Here is a 14,435-nt window from a genome sequence, read left to right on the forward strand (position 1 = left end):
GCATTCCAATATCTCAGGGGACCTTGGTCACCTGCTTAAGATTCTCTTAGCTAGACTAAACCATAGCCTTCCATGTGGTCTCCATCATAGGTTGGGCAATGATAACCTGGTAGAATCTTCCCTCCTGTGGATCTCAGAGCTACAATCTTTTTTACACATTAGAGCTAGTCCCAGTAGCACTCTTGTGCCTCTGAATTTTCTCCTGTGTCTGAACAAATATATTAAATCAGGTCCATTTGTCACAAACTTTTATTTACATAGGTAATATTAATAACATACTGTGCAACCTGATTAAATTGCACTTAAGTGACTTTCCTTTGTACATGTAGGCTGAAAATGGGCAGAGGAAATTTTTAAAAAATTGCACACAGAAGCACTAACTAGTGATTCATCTAAAGTTTAGATTCCATGCTTGCAGGAAGGTTTGTAGTTAAGTCAGGCTCCTACAGCAGGTATTAGTATGCATTTGCTTGGCTGATGGGCAACATTACTAGGGAAAGTTTACAGTTTTGAGGCAAAAAATCTATAATACTGTTTTTACCATTTTCATTCTGCTTCTGAAGAACTCTTATTAAGAGCAGCTCATCTATACATTCACAATTTTAAAATAAATATTAAAACAGACTACATGCATAAGCAGGTATTTACAAAAGATTTTGATGTATAGCCATCACTGGCATTCAATCAACCTTAACATTTAACAGAAAATGCGTCTTCTGCTTGTATCACTAAACATTTAAATCCTATCAGAATCCTTAAGAAATGACAATGTCAAAATAAAAACAAGTGTTTAAGTCTAAAAAGAATCCAAGTAATTCTACAAGCTGTAAACAAAAACTTGCTTTTTTTTCTCTTTCAAAAGCACATTAATTTTGCTTTTAGAACCAAGGAACAGGTCACGATTCTCTATTTTACGTTCAGTTGAATGGTGATCTTTAACAACCCTCTGACTAAAGGGAAACGGTCTTTACTTCAAGACCTGTGTCTATATAGGCAGATGTTAAAGATGCTTGAGGGAAGAATGCAGCCAGCCTTTACTATTGGTAGCATTAATTTTCTGCTCAAGAAAGCAAAGCTGCCATGTGGCATTGCTTTTCACTTATGTTGAAAGTAGCTATACGGAGTGTTCAGTAAGGTACATTATGGTAGAAGAAACTGCACCGCTGGCCTCTTCACAACATAAGCGTAAAAGTCTAAACTATTATACAAATTCAAAATTGTTTTGTCAGTCTAATGTCAGAAGGCTATCCCAACCTATTTTTGAAGTAGTAGTCTCCACTCTGGCAACAGACCAATAGCTGTAGTCTTTTTATATTCTGGTCAGGAATAGAAGGCTTGTCGTATTGGCACTTTGAGACTATGTTTGTAATAAGGGAAAAGGGGTCAGAAGAGCGCCCCCCCCCAATTCACAATGAAGCAGAAATTCCACTGCTCCATGTTAGTCACACTGGTGTGAATGATCAGCAATTAAAAAGCAAAATGCAAAGTTTGGAAGATTTTAAGAAGGCAGGGTTGGAATTGAAAAGCAAATGTGTAGTTCTTTGCTTGGAGTTTGTAAGGGGCAGAGTAAGATGCAAGTCTGCTGCTAACATGACACTCTACTTCCAGTTACTCACATAACTCACAGGGGATTCTAGTTCAGCTATTGCCTCACATCAGTGTACAAACTCTTGGCTCAATTACTGAGAGGCTTCATAAGGCCTCAGCTCAGTACTAATCCATTTTTTTTTAAAGAAAAACACCCTGCTACTTAGAATCTTCTGGTCTGGCTATGCAGAACATGGTAGTCAGAGTCACACATTTTCCATCACCACTGTACACACTGCCTTTAAAACTTATACATACTCCCTGTAGGAATGTTCCACATACCTTACATTCATGTGTATGCACAGCTCCTCTGCCCAAGTCTCTTTGGTACTCCAGCTGCCTTCTCAGCCCCAGCCTTGCAAAGCAAAAAAGCCCCTCTTTGGGATGGGGAGTACTGATCTGAAATTGAAAGTCATTTTCCCCTACAGTTGACGAACTTTCAGATTGCTACCAAGCCTCCCTTTATATCTTGAGGCTTCCTATTTAAAAAGCATACAGTAATGCATACTTAACAAAAGTAAACAGGGTTTGATATTTAGATTATTATACCCTATACATTAAAAATAAGTTCTTATTTATAAAAAGCTGTTTTCTGAAATCTAAACTCAGGTCACAACTGCATGTACTGCAGACTTGCCTTTTGAGACCCTGCCTATTTCTCTGTGACAAAGCAGGAGCAGGAGCAAATAATAATACTTCATTATTAAAGAAATTTAAATGCTGCTGGTTGAGGCAAAGTGCACCTTACGCAGCATACATTGCCTTGCAGACCAATTCTCTCTTCCACTTCTGTATTAATGTTGCAAAGGTCTACAGCCCGAGCTGGGGAAGTGTGGCAACTTAGTTACCTCCCCCATGGCTCTCTTGCTGTGCATTCATACCAGTTTGCTGAGCTGTGGCAGCTGGAAAGTTCAAGATGGGAGGTGGTGTTCATGACTGAAACAATGGACTTATTGGCAGTGGACTACTAACCTCCTTGCCCCTCTGTTCAGGGGTAAAACCCCACTAAGGCCTACCAGGCACAAATGGCTGCTCTACATTTGGCAACATGCAAATATCATTTTCCCAAAGATGGTCCAGAGGAGTTTTGTGAAGTCACATCTCAACTGGATGTTGGGTGACCGTTTCAATTTTTCCTGATAATCTGAATATTTAACATTTTTGACAGCCTAAGGGCCTTAAGCTTAGGCTATGAACTGCTGAATGAATTATACATTTAAAGAGCAACCTAGAATCAGAAATTACAGATGAAGACCAACACTTTTTCAAAGACAGGATGCGCTTGTTAAGTTACCACTGGAGAAAAGCTGCAGCATATACTCCTTTAGAGAAAAGGGAAAGAAATCTGTTATCAAATTCATATTTAAAGTTTTACAACAGCAATTATCAGTGCAAGGACACAGAACACATTAAAAAGTTACATCAGATGACATGGATTTTCAAGATCCAAGGTAAAATCCCAGAATGAGAATGCATCACAGGAACTTCTCATGCATTTTAGAGAACATTTCCTTAGCTTGCCCATGGTCCTAAGGCAAAAGCCCACTTCTGCATCAGTAGTTCAAATAGCGATCCATGGGTTTATATGGCCCAGTTATAGTACTCCAATACAGGGTGCCTGCTGCAGCTGTTTTGCTGTCCTAAACTGAACAGGAGCATGTAGCTGCTGCAGAACTATTCAATTGTCTTGGGAATGCCCGCCAATATACCAACCCCAGTGAAGAGGATTCGAAGCAAGTGGACATTCATTGTCACAACTTCGGTGCAATAGCGAAGCTCTGAAAAACAAACAAGATGCATTTCAAAAGTCTGCAGGCACAGTGTGAAGATCACTCTCTGCTAAGGGGGGCTTCCTGAGTCAAGACGTTAAAGAGGAAGGTCAACCTGCTCCAGAGCGTTAAAATGAAAATAAAAGAAGGCAGAATGTTCAGCAATGGGGCTTCATCTTAGGTGGGGGAAGATACACAGAAGTAGCTGCAAGATGATCTATGCCGTGTCATGGACAACCCAGGTGGGCAAGTGGTGTCAGTAAGGTTGTGGCTGACACCAACAACATAGGCAGTGGCCGTTCAGAAAAAAGGGATAAAAACAAAACAATGGCTCTTTGCTTGGGAGGAGAGTTGCAGTATAAGATGCAGACTTTGAAAGGAGCATCCTCTATATATGCAAATGAAGCAGGATGGTAACCTCTTTCCATTTCAGCAGAAGGAAAATGGAAACAGCAGGTGTGTAATTCTTCACCAAGGGGCCACATAACTCATGGACAAGCAGAGCAGTTCACTTGCATGTTAATTTCATAATATTACAATTTGGAAAAAGTAGTCAAATATAGCCATCAATATAGCATTTTTAAAGGGAGGTATTGTGGGCTGGAATGTCTCCAGCACTCCATCGCCATAGGAATTTACAAGCCCAGCACATACAGCTTCCCAACAGCAACTTATGGGAAGTTAATGCACAAACGTTGGGTCTCCAAAGCTTCTCCCAACTGTGACTGGCCACCTGACCTTCTGTCATAGGCTCCCACTGGGTGGAGCCAGAATTCAGGGAATGGGGCCTTAGCTGCTAAGAGTTCTGCCACGTGATTAACAGCTGGCCTTTTAAGAATGAATATTTCTGGGAAAGTTCATCATTCACTGGTAGAGCACATACTCTGGGTGGTCTCAAGGGCAAGTCTTGGCCTCTCCAGGTAGCCTGAGAAAGCCTCTTGTTCGGAAGAATGGCTGCTCCTCAGCACTGAGTTAGATGGCCTGACCTGGGGTGGAGCAGTGCTAGAGGCAGGGAGCTGGAGAGGGGCACAGGCCATTAGGAAAAGATGCTGGCAGTAGCAGTTCAAGGGTCAGGACTGCAATAAAGCTCATCCTCCCTAAAATCAAATAGCCAGCCTTTACTACCTCCAAGCAAGGAGCCCCTCTAGTGCCTTTCCCCAACACCTCAGCCCATCTTCATGCCCTTTTCGACAGAAGCTGCCATACCTGGGTGTGCTAGTGTGCGCTGTTGTCAAGGCAAGGCTTGCTGTGTCTGTACTGCATGATGTACACCGTAGATTGATGCCACCAGTACAGCATCACCACTGCAAGGATGTGCCATACTTGGTGACTAGAGCCGAGGTAGTTTAACTGCCCTGTTAGAGAGGAGAAGGCACATTCATGTCACATTATTCCTCAGGAATAGAGATGGCTTGCATGCACCTGGGCACCCATTCAGGTTCATTCCTGTCTGGCTCAAATTGAATTCTTTCCCCAACAGATGTTGCAAAGGTCCCACAGATAACTAGAAGGGATGATCATGCTTTTCCTGTGAGCTCCCAAGGGCATCTGGCTTGCTACTGCTGAAACTTGGTAATGGGCTTGTTTGGTATGATCCAGCAACCCACTTTTTAGATATTTTAGAAAGAGCTGGGCGGGCAGGGTGAAGAGCGAAGATAGCACAGGCCATTCTCCTTTACCATGCCATGCAAGACAAAATAGGTGGTGTGCAGGACAGCAAGTGCTTTCCCAAGGGAAAAAAAGGGTCCTAAACATGCAGGTTTTTTGAAATTGTTATGCTCAGCCTTGCCTTAATGTAAAGTTAAACATTTCTGCAGATCCAAAATATTGAAGCCTTGGCTAACCAGTGTTATGTGGGGGCAGGTCCTGTTGTCAAAGTGCAGCAGCTACTAACCCTGAATATTGACCCAGAGAGGTGTCTAATTTTATTTGTCCTTTTCCCAACACCTGTCAAAAGATTTTTTTTTTTTTGCTTGCAGAAAAGGAATTCTGAGCTTTACATGGACAGATGCTCCAAATTTTCTTTTTTGCCCCAATACTCCTCAGGGTCCTGTACACATCTAGATATGCAGGAAAGTACAAAAGCGTATCCCCACACATTCTTGGGGAAAGGAAGTTTTGACAAGGCAATTTTGTGATAGGCATATACAAGTGAGTCGTACATTCCTCCTTTCTTCCTAAAAAAGGAGTGTGATGCACTTTTCTGGGCTGCTAGAATCTAAATGCAAAAAGTGCACCGCCCTGAGTGCTGTCGAACAAAACAATACAGTGGTATCAATCTCAACACCCTTTTTAATGAGCGAGAAGCATTCACCCCTTTTCTTTCCCTTGGCAGTTCACCTCTTGATGGCAGTCCAGAGAAGGCAAAGGGGTCAGAAGATCTGTTTGGAGTACATCGCGGTCAACATGTGAGATTAGCACCTGCTGCATTTGATAGCAGGATACCCCCTTCTCCCCAGATTTTGCCCAGGAGAGGCTTCCCTTCAAAATCCAGTTCCTCTGTAGTTGCACAACTCTGAGTACAAAGTAACAATTAAGATATTGTCTCAATTTGGGGCATATTAAAAAGGAGTGACCTATCAGTGACAGCTCTTCCACTGTGTTGCCTTGGAACTGTCAAATCTGAGATTATAAAATTCATGCTCCCTGCCACCTCAACTTACAAAGTGGAAAATGTGACGAGTCAAAAAAATGGCTCATGATTGCAGCGGGGAGGGAGAGAGGAAGAAGGCAGTCCTGCTGCAGTGACACCAGCTAGAGAGCAGAGGAGGGTGGTGGGGGCACATGAGCTACAGTGACCTCTTGGGTACACAGGCAGTTGGTTGCCCAACATGGAACCCATCTTGTGGCTTATTACCAAGGATCCATGGATTAGCATGACATGGAAACCTACCCATAGACTTTTTGATGTCCAAACAACAGCAGGATTTCGTAATAGCAGTGTCAAAGATTCCCAAGTTTCTGGAGGTAAATAAGGTTTCAGCCCCATGGTTCCTGAGAAATTACCCTAAGAGTCACGCAATTGCCCCAGCTGAAGTTGGCGAAATCTGGTTTGAGGGGGGAGATGAACCCTTAGATCCTCCCCACAGCCCAAGAAAGCATCCATGGAAGATCCTTTTTGATGCCAGAACTCTCGATAGGGAAAAAGAGGGAGGTGTGGTGGTGGGTGTTGCAGGAGAGTTTGTGGATATGAAAAACACACAGTCCTTGCAGTTCTGAAACACACCTCTGACCTGGGTACTGATGTATACCAACTATGGAGGACCCACAGTTCAGTTCCCTTCCATGGTTAACGACGGGGCAGGATTTATATAGCTGTATTTTTAAAAGGCCCCTGGAAAGGGAGCTGGACACCAAAGTGCTGCTTCTCTCTCCCTTGCACCTTGCTGGGCCTCCATCAGCACGGCCTTGAAATAATGGGCGGTGCCTTCTCTGCCTCGCCTGCAGATGAGCCGTTAGAATACACACTACAGTTTGGGGCGAACGGCCGGCAGATTCCTAACTGCTCCTAATCTTTCTTCTTATATCAGTGCCCAGCATCTGGGAGAACTTCACTGCATGCTGTCAGCCTAGCAAATGAATCTACCTGGGAAATATCTTTCTGGGACTTTGGAAATGTAAAAGAGAAATGCTATGCCAGCTATCAAGTACATCACAATCACACGGGGAGCAAATTCCTGAAAGAAAGAAAGAAAAAAGCAGGATTAGCATTAGGTGTTGAGGTCAGCAAGGTCCAGATGGATAAAGATTTGAAAAAGGCAAAGAATCCTCTTTTTTGAGGATGTCCAAATGTTAAGTAGGTCCTGAAACCTACTTTAGGCTGCACACTAGGACTGCTCAGTTTGATTGCCTACATGCATTTATTTATGTTGATTTCATTAGCAAAGAAGCATACATAACATGAAATACTATTAATATTACAGCCTTTTCTCCACAATGAAACCATCTCCCCAGAAAGGCGGGGTGCCTTGTTCGTAAGGAATGAAATCAAACTGAGTGTGCATTTTGGTAGCAGAGCTTGCTCAAGGCCCATGACCAACTGCCTCCTCTCTTCCCCCTCATCATGCCTGGTGAGTAATCGCATGAGCAGCGTTGCATCAGAGCTAGCACTAAGATGACTGGGAAGTCACCTCTCTTGTTTCCCAGAAATAACCATTTGGGCACAGCCTCAGAACTGAAGAGGCCATAAGCATGTAAGTCCACCTCAGAACTGATCGTTTCTTCTGCTTCGCATATGAAACAAGGCTGATTCGCAGACAATGTTCATTTTGTAAAAGTAATGGGGATAAAAAGAAGGGTGCAGTCCCTAAGCCACCTTGTCCTGAAGCGAGCTGAAAGAGCAAAGAGGAGTCGGATTGGGGTGCGCGTCTGGCAGCGCCTTAGCTTACCTGCACAATAGATGCACTGACACCTCCGTTGAGCCAAACCCAGTGCATGGTAGGGATGATTCCATAACCAGACACGGAGCAGAAGATGACGGAGCGCAGCCGGTGCCACTGCTGGGTGAGGTAACTGGGGTGGATCTGAGCAAAGAACACTGCCAGGATCAGAGCAAGCACAGTGATCAAGTAGACTTGACGCCAGTACTGGAAAAGGGAAAAAAAGCAGGCAGCCCCTGAGTGATAACCAAAACAAAACAAAGAAACTCTGGGTCAAGACATGACAGACGCAAGTCAAAGGGAATTTTGTAAATTCTGGAATGTGCTGTTAAGGAAGACTTCCCGGACAAGAGAGATGAGCCACAGAAACCAGGAAGGTAGTGCCATGTTCTCTCTCGTGTACAAATAAAAGCATTCTACATCTAAGTGGCAGAACTGTTTCTACAAACCTGCATTCTAATTTTGAAGATTTATTTCCACACACTGTTTTTTGGTTTGCTGTTGCATATTTTAAGTCCCCCACAAATGCAACTCTTCCTCAAAACAAGTACTAATATTTGTCCCACAAATCAATCTCTTCATTCTTCATTATGAATTGGATTCACAACTCAAATTCAGCACTCACAGTCAATCAGTTATATGGAATAAATTATATAGTACACATACAGAAGTTCTGAAATGTTTTCATATGGAATACTTATTAGTCCAGCCTTTTCACTGCGAGAAGGGCACATTTCCGGCAGAGCAGAGCTGACCGGCAATTGCAACCCCTTTTACAGGCAGCATTAGAATTCTGCCACTACCAGCGCTTGCCACAAATCATTACACATGCCTATAATTTTAAACAACAGAGGGTTCAATTCTACACAAGTTTTGACAAGGAAAAAGCCTACAATTCCCAGCCAGCCCCAACTGGGTGAGACATACTGGAAGGCACCTTTCGCTCTACATTTGCGTGGGGGTCATACTTCAACCCTGTTTTAAATGACCAACTCCTTTATTATTTAATTACTTATTTATTAAACCTGTATAAAAGCCACCCATTAGCAAGGCAATCAAGCAGCTGAATCGGATCTGAACCAGCACCCTGTTTTTTGCAGCAGCCAAACAGATGCTTGGAGGAGATCCACAAGGAGGATATGAAGGTGCAACAGCACCTTCCTGGTCAGGATCCAAATGGACTTTGGCATACTGCTTCCAGTACTGGAGTTATATATAGTCATCATAATGGGTATGAGCCACTGATGATTTTACTGTCCGTGAATCTGAAGTATTCAAGGAACAGCTGTTATGAAGTCTTGCTGTACCTCTCAGAGAATTTTTTAAAAGCAATTACACTGACAGATGCCTCTGAGGGCACAATCCTAAGCACACTGTTGTAACTCGTATCCATGCAACAAAATGCTGGCGGTGGGGAATATGGGGAGTTGTAGGGCTTTTTCTGCCTAGCAGGCATAGGCTCATGCCCTGAATAATAATAAAAAACCACACTAGTTCTGGTGGTTAGGAAAGGTTATGTTTAATATTTGGTTTTGGAAATAGGCTAAAGGATGCATGTACAGCATTTTCCTCGTGTATACCAATTTCCCCCAGTTTTCTCGTGCGACCAACTCCTGATCTTTGTGCAATTAGGATGACACTATTCAGGTGAACACACTACAAGCCTCCCTGTAACAAGGCAGGGTTCCTGACCAAAGAAAGTCATGCAACTTTGTTTAGCTGAAGGCACTGAAAATCCCTCTTTGGACCACTGTGCTGAGCACACAGTGAAGATCAGAAATGGGACTGGCGCATGTGGGGAACTTGCATGAAAGCTCCCTTCCCACTTTAAGACCACATGGGATCATCTGAACACCCTAATAGTGACAATACTGTGGAAAATCCAAGTTTAAGGAAATACACGTGTATCTTTAGCTGATCTCTGTTGTCCTCTGCTAAGCAAACCCTTGACTGAGTTAGCCTATTTGGCTTTCTTTTGGCTTATATGTAACCTGCCTTCCTTGGACTTAATAAAAGCAGAACTTAATACATGACACTTGTCCAGGACACAATTCTATGTTTCAGCTGGAACATCGGCTTGCACTTTTTCATATTTTAAAGAAGAGAGATGTCCTTCTGAATCAGCTTATTTTTAATGAACACAGGATTAGCGGAATTGTGAATGAAAGAACAATAACGTGTATTCTAAAAATTATTTTTTCCACTCTGAATAAAAATACCAGTCTTTCTCCTTTCAGGGTAAAATATCTTTTTTGAAGCAATGCCAGTTTCCTACCTGCATACTTAATTCTCCCCCTCAGCCAAGTTATGCAGCTGCAGTACAACCTGGAGTCAAAGAACTTCAAAGGAAAAGCAACATCAGTGAAAGCAATGCTATAAAAATCAGCAAAAATGCTGGCTTACATTATTGCAATAGAATGCGTAAAAGACTCCAGACACATAACAGCCCAGGATACCAATGGAAATTCCTGCATAATCCAACGCCATCCACCGTCGACTGGTCTTCTCAGAGCGATGACAACAGAAGAGGTGATACCCTACTGAGCAAAGCATACAGACCTATAAAACATTCAAAAAATGCACATTAATTTCCTGGGGGTCTATTTTCACGTGACCAAATAATTAGATGCTACTTCAAAAAGTTAGATTAAATATATATTTGGTGAGAGTGATCTACCAACAGAATGCTGTCTGATATGTGTTCAATTTGCTCTGAATCGATGGGACCATATCACACTCTGCTTGGGATATTTTCAACTGTGGCTTCAAGCTGAAGAATTCACTGAAATTTCTTAGGGGTAATAGCCCACTTGACAAGGCAAGGGTGATGCAATGTGGAACTCTGGTTCCTTCTTTGGGATCAATGAGAAGTAACCCAAGAAGCCGGTGCCTCTTCAGCTGGACCACAAAAACCTACTTCAGAAACCAGGCAAAACTATGAGAGCCAATATGGTGGCTGTAGTACCCCTGAGCCGTGAAGCTCAGTGGGTTATTTTCAGCCAGTCACTCTCGGCCTGACCTACTTCACAGGGTCCTTGCTGTGAGAATAAAATGGAGCTATGTAAACCAACTTGGGTTGCTCACAAAATGCAGGATATAAATGCCATGTAATAATAATAATGAGCTCTCCTTCCCTGTATTCTCTACTCCACTATTAAGAATGAAACTAACAATAACAACAGTATGGAAACAAAGACAGTCTCAGAAGATAAAACATTTTTCTTTTCTTTTAAAAAGGATGATGGATCATTACATAGAAGTAAACAACCCAGGAAGTCAAATCCTTCCTAGAAGGAAAGATGTTTTAACCTGGTGGCAAGCCCAAACAAAGGGTACCAAATGGCTTTAATGGGGTAGTTTTTCATAATCCAGACTTTAACATCGTTTGTACTTTCCAGAGTACACTGAAACAAACCATATAGATTACTGCTGTGCTTTTTAAAATTGTATGAAGACTTTTTTTGACTGTAGCTCAGAGAATTTTAAAAGAGAAAATGTGCTACAAACATTTAAGCACATACATTTATTAATTTGCTTTAAATATTATACTGAAATTTTAGGAGGGTTTCACTTTTGTATTTTATTGTATAGTATGAATAAACTGTCCAGAGAGCTTTGACTATTGTGTGGCATAAACATAAAATAATATGAATAAAGAATAAAGCACAAGCCTGGGAGCACTAAAAGCAGCTTCTCTCCAGTTCTGGGGCAGAGACTAGTCCAAACACTGGTACCAAACTGCTGGAGGTAAGCTAGGGTTGGCAGAAGGATGCTGTGCGCCTCGTACTGGAACAGAATGCAGACCACTTTCCCTGTCCCCCAGCCCCACTGGTTGGGTTGCAGTTTACAAAGCAGCTTACCTGAAAGCAGAAGAGACAAACAGAACAGATGACAAAATCTTCCCTAGAGGCACTCGCTGAAGGCAACACAGAAGTCATGTCATATATGCCCAAAGTGAAGAAAAGGAAGAAGCCCAGTAAGTGACTCCAGATGTTGACTGTTTCATTGGATAAAATAAATAGGCTAGAAAATAAAGGAAACAAGCATCATTGCCTTGTTTGCAAATTAGGCATTTTAAACAGGCACTCCAATCCTGCCACTGCATTCTTGCTTACCGCTATCCAAGCTAGTCAGGATGCTGTTCTAACTTGCTTGTGTGAAGGCACATGTCTGCACCCATGCAGAGACTTCATCTCTAGACCTCAGCACCAGAGGAGTTCATGAGTTTCAACAGAGGGCGGAAAACTTTCTGAGGCCTTGCAAGGGAGTATGTTGAATGTGCTATTTGTATCCAAGCTGTGTGCAAGTGAACACATTTATGCCTTCTGGCTTATTTATTATTTAATTTATTTATTTAGAAAATTTCTATGCCGCCCCATTCACCGAAGCCTCGGGGCGGCTCACAACATAAATAACTTCAATTAAAATAATATAAATTAACAGTATAAAATAAGTCACCCTGGCCAAAGAATAAAATAAATAAATACTATTAACAGTTAAAATGACATTTGAATAAAAAGGTCTTCGCCTGGCACCGAAAAACGACGATGGCGCCAGGCGGACCTCTCTGGGGAGCGCATTCCATAGATTGGGCGCCACCGCAGAGAAAGCCCTCCTCCGAGTACTCACCCTCCTAGGGGGGGAGTTAACCACTGTCAGTTTTTTCTCTTCACTGATCACCAGTGTTTTTGGAGACCATCCTTACAGAGGCTCCATATGGGATTCCAGTTGGAACACTGAACAGAATCTCAGGTTTTCTAGATCACATGGTCTGCATTTACTGCCGCCTTCCCTGATAGAGTGCCCTCCAGATGTGCAGACTGCAATCCCTATCATGCCAGTCAGCTGATCTAAGGTCTTGCATGGATGAGCATCATAGAGCTAATTGGATGGGTGAGCTGGGTTGTTTAAATGCCTTGCATTAGCATTAGAGGCTCTCAGGTTTCTGCTTTATTCTTTATTTTTTAACAGGCTCTGCCCTTTGAAATTTGATCAGCAGTAGATACAAAATACACAACAGGAATTACTGTTTCTCATAAAGAAATACAATGCACCTTGCTTTGTGAGCTGCTTGGACTGTAGTTTATGAGGAAGCATAACAGTGATGTTATAAAGCAAATAAGTTTTCAGTCTAAGTGTTTATTACTTCCTTGAAGAATAGCCTTAGTTTAGATTAGTGAATTTTACTTTGAACCATTTGGATCGACTTCAAACCTTTTTAAACATAGCCTGGAAGGGAGGTATGCTCTGTAGCCATCTGTGATGTATGGATTGTCCTTTAGGAATACTGGAATTTGTTCATAGGTATACAAGCGAATTCCTCGAGGTACAAGAATAGGCCAGTATTGATAGCTTCCCAGCTCAATATAATGAGCACTCTTCAGGAGTTTCTGGTGCATTTTAGAAGTGTTTCTGTCATCAACCAGCGCAGCAAAGGTAAGAAGAGTCGTATTCAAGGCATCTGGCCTCTGGCACAGTTTATCTGTAAACAGACCAAGACAAGCAATACAGTGGCTTAACATGTCATACAGTACTTAACATCCAGCTAATACTTCACTTATCTGTCAAAAAGGAGTTCTCTGTGAAATGTACAACAAATATTGCACAACTAGAAAAACAGAAAAAGGATACCTTATCAGTTCGAGATCCTTAAAAGGCTAATGATTAGCAGCTCTTGGGAGGGAAAAACCTCAAACAAGTCACCTCTGTGCAGCTAAAAAACCAAACAAACACACATACATTAGATAAGACTGAGTAACTGGAAGTGCTTATTTAGAATGGGGAGGGTGACCTACCCTACAACCTAGATGTAGCTTTGCCAAGGAAGTATGCTAGCTGAATAAACTAGCCTTAAAGGCAGCACTAATAGTGCACACAACTCATTTCGAACATTTTTTTTAAAGTCCTCAATGTAACTGTTCAGAATTGTTATCATCTTGATTGAACAAGGAAGTTGAATCCCAGATCAGAAAAAGGTCTCTTAGGAGAAAAGCAACAACCAGGTCTATACTTCTTCTATTTACCTTTAGGAGTACACTGCCCCTCTGCAGCTGACAAACAAGATAAGGTAAGGTGTGTGCATATGTGTTCGCAGAGAGGAGTAACTTATTAATATGTTTCGGTAAATCGACAAGAAGTCTTGTGACATCTTAAAATAACCCATTTAGGGCAGCAATCCAACAAATGGTTAGTTTAAAAAGGGCCTAAGACTGTCTGGAGCACGCTGAGAGCTCTGACAGGCACAGGTCTGCTCCCTTAATGAAGCGAGTTAATGCTTAATATAGCCTTCCTCGAGCTGGTGCCCTCCAGATGCGTCGGATTACAACTCCCAGCATCCCTGGCTGGGGCATGCTGGCAACTGTGGGCCTTTTTCCTGCGTAAAAAGACATGAGGTTGTGCCTTTAGCCTTCAAGGGCAGGATCCTCAGAAGCTGATGCCAGAATAAAAGCTTTCGTCCTTAACGCGTGTGCATGTGCGTGTGTGCATAGGTGTGGGGGCGGGGGGGAGAACGGGCTCAAGGGCTGGCCGGGAGGAGCTGACAGCATCGCTCCGCCGACAACACCGCTCCGGCTCCGCCTTACCCCAGTCGCCGCCGCTGCCGCCGATGGAGCCGCCGCAGCCCTCCCCGCACCATGGCGAGGAAGGGACGGGGCCCGCGCGCGCGGCGCCTCCGCCCGCCCCGCCGAGCCGAGCCGCCCGC

At 42.9% G+C, this 14,435-nt stretch overlaps 1 protein-coding gene across 5 annotated transcripts; it reads right to left on the reverse strand.

Moving 5' to 3' along the window:
* Positions 1–231: 231 nt before the first annotated feature.
* Positions 232–14,266, reverse strand: PAQR3 (progestin and adipoQ receptor family member 3). Of its 5 annotated transcripts, none has more exons than XM_044429013.1 (8): positions 13,367–14,262; positions 12,950–13,217; positions 11,596–11,758; positions 10,139–10,294; positions 7,745–7,942; positions 6,943–7,033; positions 4,563–4,711; positions 232–3,365 (listed from the first exon to the last, which is right to left on the reverse strand). In XM_044429013.1, the coding sequence occupies exons 2-7, from the start codon at positions 13,132–13,134 to the stop codon at positions 4,572–4,574; spliced, it is 933 nt and encodes a 310-aa protein (XP_044284948.1). In that variant the 5' UTR covers positions 13,135–13,217; positions 13,367–14,262; the 3' UTR covers positions 232–3,365; positions 4,563–4,571. The 5 variants fall into 5 exon arrangements, 3 of the variants coding, with proteins under 3 accessions (XP_044284948.1, XP_044284950.1, XP_044284949.1); XM_044429015.1 differs by lacking the exon at positions 13,367–14,262 and adding an exon at positions 11,851–12,031 and having other exon boundaries at positions 12,950–12,983; XR_006414604.1 differs by lacking the exon at positions 232–3,365 and having other exon boundaries at positions 4,692–4,711; positions 6,250–7,033; positions 13,367–14,265.
* Positions 14,267–14,435: the final 169 nt, after the last annotated feature.

The sequence above is a fragment of the Varanus komodoensis genome, unplaced genomic scaffold (genome assembly GCF_004798865.1).
Source record: "Varanus komodoensis strain SLA01 unplaced genomic scaffold, ASM479886v1 scaffold2, whole genome shotgun sequence".
NCBI lineage: Eukaryota > Metazoa > Chordata > Lepidosauria > Squamata > Varanidae > Varanus > Varanus komodoensis.

Excerpts from the sequence above, each read along its gene's own strand:
- PAQR3 (XM_044429013.1), bottom strand. The coding sequence starts at position 13,134 with ATGCACCAGAAACTCCTGAAGAGTGCTCATTATATTGAGCTGGGAAGC. Across the intron at positions 11,759-12,949 it reads TCCAGGCTATGTTTAAAAAG|CCTATTTATTTTATCCAATG; the intron begins GTTTGAAGTCGA and ends TTTATTTTCTAG. Across the intron at positions 10,295-11,595 it reads TTTGTCTCTTCTGCTTTCAG|GTCTGTATGCTTTGCTCAGT; the intron begins GTAAGCTGCTTT and ends AATGTTTTATAG.